The sequence below is a fragment of the Neltuma alba genome, unplaced genomic scaffold (genome assembly GCF_004799145.2).
Source record: "Neltuma alba isolate B1F8T4 unplaced genomic scaffold, ASM479914v2 tig00011756_pilon, whole genome shotgun sequence".
Lineage (NCBI taxonomy): Eukaryota > Viridiplantae > Streptophyta > Magnoliopsida > Fabales > Fabaceae > Neltuma > Neltuma alba.
Window position 1 is genome coordinate 649,066 of NW_021636384.1, and position 16,999 is coordinate 666,064.

At 34.3% G+C, this 16,999-nt stretch overlaps 2 protein-coding genes across 2 annotated transcripts; both read right to left on the reverse strand.

The window, feature by feature from the left end:
• Positions 1 to 9,129: 9,129 nt before the first annotated feature.
• Positions 9,130 to 9,750, reverse strand: LOC114717608 (uncharacterized). The gene has a single exon (XM_028902818.1). It carries the CDS (start codon positions 9,748 to 9,750, stop codon positions 9,130 to 9,132), a length of 621 nt encoding a protein of 206 aa, XP_028758651.1.
• Positions 9,751 to 14,935: 5,185 nt separating this feature from the next.
• LOC114717609 (pistil-specific extensin-like protein) lies at positions 14,936 to 15,982 on the reverse strand. Its single transcript, XM_028902819.1, has one exon. It carries the CDS (start codon positions 15,980 to 15,982, stop codon positions 14,936 to 14,938), a length of 1,047 nt encoding a protein of 348 aa, XP_028758652.1.
• Between the last annotated feature and the right edge of the window lie 1,017 nt (positions 15,983 to 16,999).

Sequence of the window (16,999 nt, forward strand, 5' to 3'; positions counted from 1 at the left end):
ACAAGAATAAAATTAAAAAATCTTGTCAATTTAATGCATTTCTTAGTATATGAGAATATGTTACAAATGACTTATATTAAAAATCATAGTGGTATACTATATATGTGTGTATGCTGTTCCACATTTTATTTTTAATTTTTAAAACATGCCTGAAATTTTAATCAATTTTTCTCATTTTTACCCCCTTTAATTACATTTTGCTCCCTCCGTCCCTTTTTATAAGCAATATTAGACTCTATCATGTGGATCAGGAAGTTAGTTCAAGACAATAAATAAGTAGAACTTGAAAGTTTTTTTCCCCAAATACCTTTATTTAAGGACGAGAGAAAGTATAAGAAAAAGAATAAAAAAATTATTATAATAAAGAGAATTATAAAATAGAGATAATGGGAATGGGGATGGAAAGAGATGATATTTTGGAAAATGTTATAATAAATATATTGGGTATTAAAATAAATAATTAATGGGGGGCAAATTAGAAAATTAGTTACAAAAATTTAAAATAACTTGTAATTGTTGCTTATATTTAGGGACAAAAAAAGGATAATAGTTGTTGGTTATAAAAAAAGACGGAGTGAGTATATTATTGCATTAATTATCTCTCAAACATATTTTTTTCCTACTCATTCTCACTATCTTCATAAATAAGGATATTTTTTCAAATTCTGACCTTGTTCAAAGGGACTTAAATCCCTTCCATTGGACCTAACTATAGTTAATATGGGGTCTTGTGTGTTTATGTATGTGAAAATGTTATGCCTGCAGCTCTTATTGTCAAGATTAGGGACCCTCTTGTTCTGTTAGTTTTGAGCATATATTCAGAAAAGCCATCGACAAATGCACCGATTGGCTCGAACATCATGTTCCAGCCTGAAAACTTCAACATTAGGATTCTTTTCTTAATTCTGATTTGATTTGAATTTGTTGTCATTTCCACGTCATTGTCCATGTTCTTAAAATCATTTTAAAAAAAAAAAAAAAGGTTATGCCTTAATTAGGGATCTTCTCTTGAATTTTCATAATTCTTCATTGTGTTTTGACCAGCCATAATTCTTCATTATTAGTTCAGTGTACATATGCACCCATTTACTGTTTTTAGGTATGCAAAAATAGCAACGTTACATTCAATATAAATTGACTTTGACCTTATATTATCATAAATTAATTCTTGTATGCATTGTATAAAAATAAAAATATCAATTACATTGCACGATTTAATTAAAGAACAAGAAGACTTGCTACCGATTCTTCTCATTTAATGTTCATCATAGCAATAAACACCATGTACTTATAGACTATCTAAAATTTGATTTGGATGGTCAAATTTAAAATTTTTAATATGCCACTTTTTTAATGATAAATTTTTTTTATAAAAAAAAGACAGTTATAAGATTATCTTTATTTTAAATTATGTACTCCTCCAGTCCTTAATATAAGACCCATTTAACTAATTTGATTAGATTAAGGAAGTTAGGTAAGTTAGTTAATTATAAAAAATGTGACACGTTTTTCCTAAAACACCATAATCATCTTTCTTAATACCCCTCTCCCTCTTCTACACTTGATTATGATTGAGGAAATATCTATAGGGGTAATTTAGAGAAAATTGATAAATATAAGAAATGGGTCTTATATTTAGAACCAAAACCAACTCACCAATTGGGTCCTATATTAAAGACCGGAGGAGTATCTAATAAATAAAAAAATAATTTAAAATATAAAAAATATTTAAATTAAATCTGAACCATCTAAAATAAATCTAGATGGTCTAAATTGGAATCTAGATCAGATACACACCTCGGGCTAACATACAATGTGCTGATCATCTCGCCAAGGAGGCGCCCATGCTTATGGAAGACATGACTATGGTGTGGCACCCACCAGCTGAATATTTATCTGGCCTTAGAGATAACTTAGAGTAGCTACTTCCGCTTTTACTAGTTCCTTTCAAGTTGTAATCTTGCTTTCTCATCCAAATTAAAATGAGCACTTTGTATTGTTTTTTTGCATGTGCATGGATGTGTTGTACATGGCTTAATGCTTATAGTTTAAAAACTAGATTTCCCATTAAAGAATGTGTTTGGGGGACATGGGGCTTTTATAAATTTTCTCCCTCCATTTCAATTACTAGTATATTGTTTCTTTTTCTCTCTGGCAAAAAAAAAAAAAACATATTGTTTCTTTTTCTTAACAACCCTCCGATTTATTAATTCAATTCAATGATAGAAAAATGAAATCGGGTCCGACTATACCAGATCGGACTTGCTGACCGGATCAAATCGGACTCATTCAGTCCAGTTTGACCCCGCATATTAATTAAAAATTACAACATATATAATCTATCATTTTCATTTGTTAAATAATTTATAAACTAACAACAACTTTTTGTAAATTACAACGACGTACAATTCCATTAGATCATATATATATATATATATATATTACAAGGAGCCTTCTTGAATTTGAATTTTATTAAATCAGATACAATCATTTTTAGAAAAAATTGGGATAAATTTCTCATTGAGAAATTAATCAACAAATAATTCTTATTAAGGACTTCATGTAGCTTAATTTTCCGTATGTGCATTCATTTTCCATTTTCCCTTGTGTATTTTTTTGGGTGCCATTGAACTTTCATTATATGCAATCCATCCTTCCTATGTGCAAATTAGTTCCCCTGTCTAATACTTTATGCAAACCATTTTTTTGTGTGTAACTTAACTTCCCTTATGTACAATTTATTTTCTCTTGTGCAATTCATCATCCTGGAGAGCAATTCCTCAGTCACGTGGTATGTGTGTGGTTTAGGGTAGTGAATCAAGGATATCAAAATGCGGTGAAGGTGATTTTGGGATAAGGATGCTACCAGTGATAAAGTGGTGTTTTCTCAATGTTGGAAGCAAGGAAGGTCTTTGATTAGGGCTAAATTTAACGAGAAGAGCTTATGGCATTACCAAGAAAAGGAAGAAGACAATGAATTGGTGATAGAATCTAGAGATGAAATTTGCAAATTCCGTCACACCAAAAATCATTATAATTGATTACGGATTGGCCGGGTTGCAGGTTGTTTGCTTACCCCTAGCTCTCACTCCTATAAGAAGGAGAACACAAGTTCAAATCTAAAAAACACACTTGCTGAAATGGCTTGAGAAGATACTTTAAGTTATACCCGAAAAAAATGTAATGGTACTCATTGTTTTTATTTTCCATAAAATTATCTGAAAATTTGAGTTAGCATCTTTCAAAATTTAATTTATACGTTTTCCTTTAAAAATTGAAAAATAAAAAATAAAAATATGAATAATTAAATAAAAATTAGTCTCCACCTTCCATTCGCTGCCATTATAATGCGAAATGCGAATTCACTGCATATCTTAAAAATAAAATATACTTAGGCCAATATCTCTCTCTCTATAGATATATATGTATGTATGTATATTAGTGACTTTTATCGATATATATACACACGGGTTATATATGAAGAATTAAAGATAATGTTAGCCATTAAAAAAAAAAAGTTACATAGAAATATAAATTTTTTTGTTAAAAAATATTATTTTGAATTTAGTGAAAAATAGTTGTAAATAAATGAGAGTAAAAGTTGATTGTCATGATCCAATAACCAAAGATCAAAGATTAAGATAAAAGAAGATAGAATGGAAGAAATTTAAATTTAAAATAATGAATGATAACATATAAATACCCCTCCGGCCTCCGCCATTATGGGACCGATGTCAGAGAGCTTCTCTCTGTTTCATTCCACTTTCCGCCTTTCTTTCTTCTTCTTTCTCCCTCCACTTTCTCAACCATGAGCGCAGAAATTCGGTCCCACAAGCGACCAGCCATTGACCAGATGCCACCGCAGCCTAAACCACCGTCTATCTTACGACTGAAGGACGATTATGTACCACCAGAACATGAACAGTTGGTTCGACTTACTCTCGCTACAGGTTCTTCTTACCAGTCTCCGCCAAAAAAGCCACCGCCTCCTCCGCCTCTGGAGTCACCACCCCACCCGTCTCTTTTACAACTAGTGCCTCCATCCTCCTCCGCCCCGACCTCACGGTCACCACAACCGCCGCTTGAATCTCAACCCCACCCATCTTTCTTACAACTATTGTCTCAATTCTCCTCCTCATCAAGGTCCCCACCGCAACCACCGTTTTCACTTGGTTTACCGTTATCCCAGCTACAGCCGCCAGCCTTACCTGTGCCGGCGCCACCGAAATCCCAATCCCATCCGTCTCTTCTACTGCCTTCTTCCTCCTCACCGTACAGAGGACCGCCACCAGGATTCCATTTTTCAATGCCTTCATCCTCCCGTCAATTGCACATGGAGAACGTTTCAACCCAAAAACCGCAGGCGCAGCCATCCCCACCAGAACAACCGGAACCAGCAGATCAAATTCAACCACCAGAAGGTCAAGCTCATGGGTCTGGTGCCAGACGGGCACGTAACTACCAGAAGCCTGGATGGGAGTTGACCATAGAGCCACCATATCCATGGGCTTCAAACATGAGGGCAAAAGTTTTAAGCATTGACGAATTAATATCCAAGGATATCCTTGTGATAACTGGCGACGTTTATTGTAAGGAGTGCAAGAAGCAGTTCCAGATGCAGTACGATTTGCTTTCTAAGTTCTCCGAAGTCGTTAGCTTCCTAGTTGACGAAAACGACAAGATGCATAATCGAGCACCAGAGGTTTGGTTAAAACCTGAGGATTTAGACTGTAACTTGTGTAATAAAAGCAGATGTGTTCAACCAGTGATATCTGACAAGAAGAGAGGCACGAATTGGCTTTTTCTTTTTCTGGGACAAATGATTGGATTTTGCAATCTCCCTCATCTCAGGTACTTCTGCAAGCATACCGGCCATCACAGAACTGCGGCCAAAGATCGATTGGTTTATTTAGCTTTTATCACTTTACATTGTCAGTTAGATCCTGAAGCTTCTGATCTATATAATTAAAATGTAGCTAGCTGAGATATATAGGTCAGAGTATGCGTTTTCTTTTGCTTCCCTTTAAACAAGTTTATCTGATTTCGTATCATATATTTTGGTGAACCATTTTATTTTTGTGGTTCATGGCTACTAAGCTAGTCCAGTTTATTTTGGCAGAAGTAGACGTTTCATACTCTAATACTTTAGGCTGTTCTCTTATTTCATTTTAGTTAGTTTTCTAATTTAATTTGTTCCAATCATTATTATTTTTTAAATTTAAACTTTATATCTCGACATTTGATAGTGTTTCATTAACATATAAAATAATAAAACTAATAGTCTTAATTAGAAGACTAGATCAACCCTTTGAGTTTCCAAAGACTTAAATTTAATGAGCATCCTTCTTCTCATGCATGGAAACTATCCTTTCTCATGTGACTTTGCTCATGTTTGCCTCTAGCTAATATTGGAATCTTGATATATACTTTTAAAAATTAAATTACTCCAACAGATTTAAAGATAGATAAGATATTATTTTCTAGCTTCCAATTATCATTCAAAACAGTATATTATTAGAATCCTTAATATATTTTTGTTTAAGTAATAGCATCTAAGGCACATCAACACAGCAAATTATAAATAAATCTCCAGCACATAAGCATGTAAATATAACCCATATCATATATATACCAACAAGAATTGGGTTTAACGGAAGTAACTAGTCGGACACTTATTCCTATATATATATATATATATATATAACCCCCATCATATCATTATAATCATTTAAGCATCCCATGATGTCCCTAAAACACAACCAACAGCACTTCATTCAAGAGAAGTGAATCATATTAGAATTTATTTTCTTTATTAATTCAGTTCAGTATATATGCAAGAAAACAAACATGTCAGGAATTTTGAAAAAAAATAAAAAAGTTATATTATTAGCTCATAAACAGATTTAAAGATAGATAAGGTATCTTCCTCTACTTCATCTTCATGCGTTGAAGATATTTTTTCTTGATAACACGGGATGAAGATATATTAAACAAGATAAATTAAGATTTCTTCTATGCATGACAGCATGAGTAGTCAAATTAAAGAGATTGATAAGATTTATTTATTGTAGTTCATCCATCGAAAATAAGTATGTATTGCAAAACCAGCTTCCAGAGAACTCTTCGTTTAATGATATCCCATGTTGGACGAGTTTGTGGACGTGGGTGGGTGTGTCCTTTCCCTTGAAACCAAAACTTGACAAACATTCCATTCACTCAATTATAATTAAATCGATAAATTTTTTGGTCAAAAATTTGAAATTTTTAAATTTAAAAATATCTAATTAATTATATATCTTATACTCTCGTGTAAGTTTAATTAAAATATAAGTCATTTTAATTTCAACCTTCTATTGAAACTAAGAAAGAGTGATTGACTCATCAAATTTATCTTAAATTTGGGAAAATGAACTTTAATATTCCCCGATTCAAATATGCGTCTCACATCTCTCTTATTTCCCAATATATAATATATACAACCAATAAATTGAGATAAGATTGAAAAGGGTAATTATTAACTTTTAAACAATATTATGAAGGAACCAGTTTCAACACTCATCCGCTACCATGGTGCTCTACAAATTTAGGCCATTTATATTCAATATAGATGATTGAGATTTAATTTGATGTACTCTTATTTTTTTCAAAATCTATTTTTTAAAATACTTTTTCCTTTAATAGATGCATAATTGAAATAGAAAATTCTTTTAACTATGAGTTTTTTAAAATATATATAATTTTTTAATTTAAAATTATCAGTTAAAAATTTTAAATTCGGACTATTCAAATTGTACTTGAATGAGCACCGTGATACTTACTCCGATCACCTGGTTCATCGTGAGTTTCTTCTAAAAGGCCCACTTGAACGTAATTCATGCGTAGAATATTAAATGATAAAACAAATTATCAAACACATACACAACCAACTAATACACACACACACAAACACAACATATATATATATATATTCTTAATTAGCTCATGGAGACCAGTTATCTAAGAACTGCACTTTAAAGTTGGACGTTAGGTTAAGCTTTGGGGATGAATTTGAGCGATGATTAAAATTTTCGCAAAACTTCCTTGATTGATCTAAGAGTTGAGGCTCAAGACAGGCCACCACTCACAAAAAGAAAAACAGTCAATTAGCAACCGAAATCTGTTCGTCGTTAATCTATTGGAAATTTTATCACTAAATCAGCTTAGGAAGAGAAATTATATATTCTGTCGCTATTCTGTTGGTGACAGGATTTCATCGCTAAATTTCATTGCAAACCAATTCTATTACTAATTTTCATTGCTAACTGCATTTTTTAAAGTGATTGAAATTTATCTTTTGATCAAGAGAAAATCATCGGAAAATTATCGAAGTTCATGAAGGGCCTTCATATCAAGTTCAAGATTGTTCTAGTTTTTAATGTCACTTTTAACTACTATAATGATATTTTCCCTCATTGTTGTTCTACTGAATAATTTTAGGTTTTTATTATCTTGAAATTTTGTCCTTTTTTAATTTGAAATTTTTTTTCCAGTCAAGTTTACAGGTATTCGAATTTGAGACTTGATTGATTTGTCCAATTTAGATCAATAATTTTTTTAAGGGAGAACTGCAATTAGGTTCTATTCAAGGGAATTAAATACAAAAATGTCCTTTGAAATCATGAAATTATTCTGAAGTCTCAAGGGATCTTTTTGCAATAAATTTTATTATTTAATTACCAAATTACCCTTTTTTTAAAAAAATTTATATTGACAACTGAAAGAGCAGTGGTTAACAACTCAAGGTGCAAGATTACAACTATCGCGGCTGGTTTGACAACACATTTTCTCAGCATATCACACCATAAGTTGTCAAACCAGCCACAATAGTTGTCAATCCTTGTACCCTGAGTTATCAACCACTGCTCTTTCAGTTGTCAATACAAACTTTAAAAAAATAAATAAATAAAATTTAATACAAAAAAATTTTTAGGACTTTAAAATAATTTCATGATTTCAAGGGACCTTTTTGTATTTAATTCCCTTGAGTGGGACCTAATTGCCATTTCCCCTTTGTTTAATTTTAAAAATATAAATTTTGTGTTTTTTTTAAAATTACAAATTACATATATATGTATATATAGATACAAGTTCTAAAAATGAATTACGTATTGTCAAGTCATTAAATATCTACAAGATTATTTGTGCGCGTACTTAATTTAGTTTGAAACGTTTGGATGAAAGCATCGTGTTCGGAATGACTGTACTAATCACCTCGCTGCGGCCACATATTCTGCTATTTCAGTGATGGGCATAATATATTTTTGACCAAATAACTTAATTTATTTTTCATAAATATATACGCACACACTACCTTGTCTTTAATATAAAACCCAATTGACTAGTTTGAAAATTTTAAGAAAGTTACTGAATTACTTAATTATAACATAGTACATGATCTCTCCAAAATACTTATATAGATCATTAGATTATACTACTACATTAACTTATAAGTAAAACAAATTAGTTTAGAAAAATAATAAATATAAATAGTTTAAAGCAATTTAATAACATTATTAATTTTTTTCAAATTAGTCAATGATGGTCTTATATTAAGCATTGGAATTAGTACAGATTTTTCAAAATGATGAAGCAATATGGACAGTGGCAAAAACTGGTAGGCATGCAGTCAAGAGAGGCTACTATGATGCTAAGTTGTCTAGCTCCATCAACAATTTCGTGATTTATTTACTTTCATCATGTATTCTAATTAAAGATTAACATAAAACCTTTAAAAATGTGTAAATAAATATTTAGGTATATGAATAAAGAATTTGGTTAGGCATTAGAAAATTCTCTAAATTAAATATATAATTCTAAATAATAATCAACATTATGGGATTTAAATCATATCATGTTGGGTTCTGAAATTTCAAATAATATGGAGGGAATATGGAGACCACTAGAGTCCATACATCCTTTTTTAAACGTTAATCTTAAGTCGTACTTAATCCTTATATGGAACTTGTCATTGACAATCCTAAACATTGAAAAACAAAGCATACACTCACTGGGATATACTCTCGGATCTAATTGAAACTAACCACAAACAAAACAAGCTGAAACAAAAAGCCCAATCAATCCAAAAGCTGCTTATTGATTGTATAGATCATAAGCTTTTTGATCTAATTGACAGTGTAAAGCGGTATAAGCTAACTTAACCAATGGATCTTTGGCTTCACTTGTGGGAAGGTTGTTATGCTTGCAGAAGTACTTGAGATGAGCGAGATTGCAATATCCAATCATTTGTCCCAGAAACAGAAAAAGCCAATTCGTCTCTCTCTTCTTCCCAGAGATCACTGGTTGAACACACTTCCTTCTGCCACACAGCTTACAGTCTTTTATCACATCATGCATATTGTCGTTACCATTCACCAGGAAGCTAACAACATCATAGAACTTGGATGGAAAATCGTACTCAATCTGGAACTGCTTCTTGCACTCCATACAGTGAACGTCACCGCTTATTACGATGATATTCTTGGATATTAATTCCTCCAGGCTTAAAACTTTTGCCCTCATGTTTGAAGCCCATGGGTATGGTGGCTGTATGGTTGGCTCCCATGCCGGCTTATTGTCGTTACGTGCACGTCCGGCACCGAACCGATGAGCTTGGGCTTCTGATGGTGGAGCTAGTTCTGCTGGTGATATCTGCGCCGGCCACTTTAGGGTAGAACCGTTGTCTCTGTGCGATTGACGGGAGGATGAAGGCATTGAAAAATGGAATCCTGGCGGTGGTTCTGTATACTGGGAGGAAGATGAAGGGATTAAAAGAGACGGATGGGGTTGTGATGTGGGTGGTGCCGGCGCTGGTAGGAATGGCCGCTGTTGGATAAAGATGCTATTCGGAGCAGGTTCAATATATTGTGAGGACGATGAACGCCATAAAAGAGACGGATGGGGTTCTGATATCGGTGGCGCCGGCCCTGGTATTAATGGCGGCTGTCGGATAAAGATGCTATTCGGCTCTGATTCTATATACCGTGAGGAAGACGGAGGCAGTAAAAGACAAGGAGGATGGGGTTGTGATATGGGTGACGCCGGCGCTAGTAGGAATGGCGGCTGTTGGATAAAGATGCTATTCGGCTCAGCTGATTCTATATACTGTGAGGACGATGAAGGCAGTAAAAGACGGGAAGGATGGCGTTCTGATATAGGTGACGCCGGCGCTGGTAGGAATGGCCGCTGTTGGATGAAGATGCTATTCGGCGCGGGTTCTATATATTGTGAGGACGATGAACGCCATAAAAGAGACGGATGGGGTTCTGATATCGGTGGCGCCGGCCCTGGTAGTAGTGGCGGCTGTCGGATAAAGATGCTATTCGGCTCTGATTCTATATACCATGAGGAAGACGGAGGCAGTAAAAGACAAGGAGGATGGGGTTGTGATATGGGTGACGCCGGCGCTAGTAGGAATGGCGGCTGTTGGATAAAGATGCTATTCGGCTCTGATTCTATATACTGTAAGGACGATGAAGGCAGTAAAAGACGTGAAGGATGGCGTTCTGATATAGGTGACGCCGGTGCTAGTAGGAATGGCAGCTGTTGTATAAAGATGCCATTCGGCGCTGGTTCTGTGTACTGTGAGGACGATGAAGGCAGTAAAAGAGACGGATGGGGCTGTGATATGGGTGGCGCCGGCGCTGGTAGGAATGGTGGCTGTTGGATAAAGATGCTATTCGGCGCTGGTTCTATATACTGTGAGGACGATGAAGGCAGTAAAAGAGACGGATGGGGTTGTGATATGGGTGGCGCCGGCGCTGGTAGGGCTGGTGGCTGTTGGATAAAGATGCTATTCGTCGCTGATTCTATATACTGTGAGGACGATGAATGCAGTAAAAGACAAGGAGGATGGAGTTCTGATATGGGTAATGCCCGCGCTGGTAGGAATGGCGGTTGTTGGATAAAGATGCTATTTCGCTGGGATGACGGTAAAGCAAGGCAACACTGTGGTTGAGGCGGTGGTTCCGATGATCGTGAGTAGGAGGAGGATGGAGGCATTTGTTGTAGAAGAAACGGAAAGGGTGGTGATTCCGGAGGAGGCGGTAGGTTTTGTGGCGGAGACTGGTAATTAGAGCCTGGTGCTAGAGTAACCAATTCTTGGCGTTCTGGTTCCACATATTCGTCCCTTAGGCGCAAGATAGATGGTGGTTCCGGCGGCGGCTGCTGGTCAGTGGAACCTGCGTCGTCTCCTGGACGCTGCATCTTCGATCCCTCCGCCCTTGCTTCGCCGTTTCTGCTTTTCAAGATAGAATCTGAATCTTTGTAATTAATAATTACCGTCGGGGATCGCAGTCAGTGACAATCTTTCAGTTTTCTTGGAACAAGAAATGCCACAAAGAATCTGGGAAGAGTAGAATCGCTTTTCTTCCTTACGGAAATCTGAAAATTCCAAATGAAACGAATGATCTTGGAAGCACAGTGCGAGACGACCATCAAGAATTGAAAGAAGGTTGAGGATAGATACCGGCGAGATTAACAACGGATAAAATAGGTCGGCAGACTCTGGTAATCGGCGCCGGCGGAATTAATCAGATTATGGGCGGCGAGATTCTTGACTGAGCTGTATAAGTTCACGGGGAAGACCTCTTCGTCCCTACTCGCTAATCCCCAACTCAATCTTGCTGAGACATTTTGATGAATTTTCATGTGTTTATATGCGTGTGCGCGCGCGCGCGCGCATGGATGTTTGAATGTATAGAGACGCGCACTCCCTGGCTCATTTTTTAATTACCTCATCACCACTGTGAAAAATATTTTTATTTGTCTTAATAATATTTAATTATAATATTTATTTTTGGTTAAAATATAATTGATACAATATTATTTTTTTATTTTAATATTTACAAGTTTAGTGACTTTATGGCACAAGGCCGCCAGCTAAATAACTTCATTTTATTCTTATTTTAATTGGATTAATACAAATATAATTGACGGGAAGTCATTGCATTATGATTAAATTTTTTTTAACAGTTCAAGCCAATTATTTCTGTTTAGATATGCCTTACTTTCCCTTAAGATATATGCTATAGCCATGCAATGTAGTGGAAAATTGGAAATATATCGAAATAACTATATACCCTTTATACATGATGGTAAGTCTCAAAAATACTTCTCTTGCCTTTAATCTAGAAGGCAATTAATTAATTTAAGGAAAATAAGTAAAGATTAATAGGAAAAATGATTAAAAGAATACATGTTAAATTTTAAAATTACAAATAGATGATTTTGACATGTTAAAATCATTACAAAACTAGTCAAAACCATTATAACAATAGCCAGCATCACTTGTCTTTTTAAAATTTAACAGGTGTTTTTTTTGGTCATTTTTCCAAATTAATATGTCATTTAATAGCATGCTATTTTTCCATTTAATAACATGCTATATCTTGAAGAACTCCGATAATGAGGACTCTCATGACAGCTTTTTTTTTAGGTGTGGACTTGACCTTTTGCTTGGCTTTTACGCCCGTTCGAGCAAGCTCTTGCAGCCAAAGAATGAAATTTTCTTTTGCCTAGCCTATTGTGCAGCGTGGTTAGCCATTAATTGCTAGTCTTATGCGGGTGTCCTTCAAATTAATTAGGTTCTTTTCCCACCACTTCATCTTTTGAAATTACTAAATTGTGATGTTCAAGTTGACCATGTGTCTGTCACTAATAGTATAAGTGTTGGTTGATTTGCTATTGTTGTTTTCCTTCTGACTAAATTTAGTTAATAACTATGATTGTGTGAGTACTCAATTAGTGCTCATCATATTTGGGTCCCCATTCGGTGCTCATCAGGTGATGAGCACCCAATGCTCACCACCTGATGAGCAATCTGGACTGTCCAGATTAGATCTGGACGGTCTAGATTTAGTATTATTAAATAATTATTTTAAAATAGAAAAAATTATATTTTTAAAGAATGATAGTTAAGAGATTATTTTTATTTTTTATCCTATACCTACTAAAATAATTATTTTTAAAAAATAAAATAAAAATAAAAATAAGTCTGGACCGTCCAGATTAAATTTTGGACAGTTCAGATCTGATGAGTATTAGGTGCTCATCAAAACTAATGAGCACCGAATGTAAATCCCATCATATTCATAGCAATGAGTACCATGTATTTATCCTTGTGATGCAATCTAGATCATCCAAAAATTGATATGGATAATTTAGATTTAAGATTTTTAGTATGCAATTTTTAAATAATAAATTTATTTTTTTCAAAATATGTTAGCTAATTATTTTTATTTTAAATTCTATATTTATTAAAATAAAAAATTAATAAAAATATATTTAACAAATTAAATTCAATCCAGACCATCTAATATCCATCTGGATGGTCCAGATTACAATGAGCAATTCATGCTCATTGCGATAAGCATGACATGTGCTCCTGTGATTATACATGGTACTTTGATAATTTTATTTTATGGAGGAGAAAAAAAATGAAACCTTGATTTGTGACTTAGAAAATCAATACTACAACATGACTTTACCGATTTACATTTCTAAAATTTGATTATCGCGTATTCTAAAATATATTTAATCTGATCTTTATTTATCTCTTTATCTTGATTAACAAAAACTAAATTAAATTATAAACTAAAAAGGAAACGAAAGTTTATTTTGAAACTTAAGACTTTTTGTTCTACCTGGAAGGAAATTAAAATTTGAAAAAATTTTACCGGCAAATATGATTTCATTATATAGAGTCGAAATACAAAACACCAATACAAGACTCAAGGAAATTTGATCAAAGAAGGACCAACAAAGCAATTTACAAGCGAACAAAGAAAGAAATGGCAATAGGAATATATAAAAACCCATCTTCTTTGAGCCTATCCTCTTCGAAGCCAATGTTCTATCAGGCCAATATCATAATTCAAGATTAATATAAAACCTTGGAAAATGTGAAAAAATTTAGGTATATGTCTCCAAAAAAAAAAGTAGGTATATGAATAAAGAATTTAGTTAAGCATTAGAAAATTCTCTAAATTAAATTTATAATCCTAAATATTATTCGAACAAGGGATTTAAATCATCTAGATCTATGTTTAGTTTGGTTTTCAAATTCCAAATAACAAGGAGGGACAGCCGAAATTGCATGTGGAGACCGCCAGAGTAGTCCATAGATCTTTTCTAACATTAATTATTTCTTGTCAATTTGTCAAATTGTCCCCCTCCTCCTTTATGAAAAATATCTGTTGCTACTCAACTTGTAATTCTCATTAATAATTAGTTACAATTAAAGTTATTTCTTGCCATAACCAACTCATTGAGCTTCAATACCGAGAAGTATTCGATTTCTGAAAAGCAGTTGTAGTCCCTCCAGTATGATATAAAAAGTCGGTTAACTTTTCTCACATTCTAAAAAATGAAAATTTAGTTATTAAATATTCATAAAATGATAAAATTTTCCTATCTTACTCCTAAAAAATTACAAAGTTGCTTTCAATGTTATACTTTTATTCTCTCTCATCTCTCTCCTATATTTAATATGGGCAAAAGTGATAAAAAAAATCACATTAATTATGTGGACAACGTCATACAATTTGGACCATAATTTTCTGCCAATCGATGTCTTATATTGTTGGACTGGAAAGAGTAATTGAACTTGTAATTCTCATTAACTAATAATCAAAATCCTTAAGCCTTATCTGGATCTCCTCATTGGCTTCCAGGTGAGTACTAATCCTAAACATTGAGTACTAATCCTGAACATTGAAAATCAAAGCATACTCTCACTGATATATATATATATATATATATATATCCAAGCTAATTATAGATCTGAAGCTCTCGCGTCGAGCTAGTTATTGAAACCAAAAATAAACTGTATCAGTAGCACAGTTAAGATGAAAGAAAAAGGCCTAAACCTTGAGAAACAGTGCATACATGGATCCAAAAGCTAGTTATTATACAGATCAGAAGCTTTGCTGGGATCTAATTGAGAGTGCAAAGTGGCATATGCTGAATAAACCAATCGATCTTTGGTTGCAGTTCTATGTTTGTCGTTATGCTTGCAGAAGTACCAGAGATGATAGAGATTGCAACATCCAATCATTTGCCCCAAAAACAGAAAAAGCCAATTCGTGTTTCTCTTCTTGCAGGGGATCACTGGTTGAACACACTTTTTTCTATCACACAACTTACAGTCTAAGCCCCCAGGTTTTAACCAAACATCTGGTGCTCGATTATGCATACCTCCCACATTCCCAGCTATGAAGCTAACAACTTCAGAGAACTTGGATCGCAAATCGTACTCCATCTGGAACTGCTTCTTGCACTCGTTACAATAAACCTCCCCACTTATTACGATCATATTCTTGGATATTAATTCCTCCATGCTTAAAACCTTTGCCCTAATGTTTGAAGCCCATGGATATGGTGGCTTTATGGTGGGCTCCCATCCTGGCTTCTTGTAGTTACGTGGACGTCTGGCACTGGGCCGACGATGAGCTTGGCCTTCTGATGTTTCATCTGCCGGTGGCTGTGAGAAGGATGAAGGCAGTAAAAGAGACGGATGGAGTTGTGATATGGGTGGCGCCGGCACTGGAAGGAATGGAGGCTGTAGGTTAGAGATGTTATTAAACTGGGATGACGGTAAAGCAATGAAACGCTGTGGTTCCGGTGATTGAGAGGAGAACTGAGACAACAGTTGTAAGAAAGAAAGACGGGGTTGTGATTGAGGCGGTGGTTCCGATGATCCTGCGAAGGAGGAGGATGGAGGCATTAGTTGTAGAAGAGACGGATGGGGAGGAAATTCCGGAGGAGGAGGAGGAGGCGGTGGCTTTTGTGGCGGCGACTGGTAATTGGAACCGGTTGCTAGAGTAAGTCGAACCAATTCTTCGTGCTCTGGTGCCACATATTCGTCCTTTAGGCGCAAGATAGACGGTGGTTCCGGCCACGGCTGCTGGTCAGTGGAACTGGCGTGATCTTCTGAATTCTGCATCATCGATCCTTCTGACAATTCCGCCCTCTTGCCGTTTATCGAATCTGAATCTTCGTAATTAATAATTACCGTCGGGGACGGCAGTCGAGGATAATCTTTACATTATCTTGGAACAAGAAATGCCACAAAGAATCGTTCTTCCTCTTACGGCAATCTGAAAATTCGAAAGGAAACGAATGATCTTGGAAGCACAACGCAAGACGACATTTAAGAAATGAAAGAAGGTTGAGGATAGATACCAGCGTGGAGATTAACAACGGATAAAATAGGTCGGCAGACTCTGGTAATCGGCGCCGGTGGAATTAATCAGATTATGGGCAGCGAAATTCTTGATTGAGTTGTATAAATTCACGGGGAAGACGTCTTCCTTCCTGCTCGCTAATCACCAGCTACCAGCTCTTCAATCTTTCTGAGACATTTTGAGGAACTTTGTTGTGTTTGATATATACACACAAACATGGGTGGTAAAATTTATAGGGACAGACGCTCCGTGACTCATTTTTAATTACCTCATCACAAATAGGAAAATTAGCAGCAAAGTATATTGTTAAGTTACTAAATATGGTAAAATATTAATAATAATAAATATTTTCATTTATTTTTAAAAATATTTAATTATAATAATGTTTGGTGTAAAATATAATTGATGCAATATTATTTTATTATTTTATTTATTTTAATGTTTACATTTATAATTATAAAGTATAAAAAATAGTATATGAAAATAAATAATAAAAAATAATTATAAATTTGATCCTAATTAGCTGTTTTCAAACCAGTTTACAAATTATTTTATTTTTCAAATAACAGAAATTCTTAAGAAAAGGTTGCTGACTAGTTTTTGTATTATATTGTATTTTTGAAATTTTACTTTATTTTAAATAGTAAATTTATAAGAAACCATTATAAGTTTACTGACATTATGGCACAGGCCAAGGCCACCAGCTAAATAACTTCATTTTATTCTTATTTTCTATTGATATAAATATAATTGACAGGTTGCGTTATCATTATTTTTTT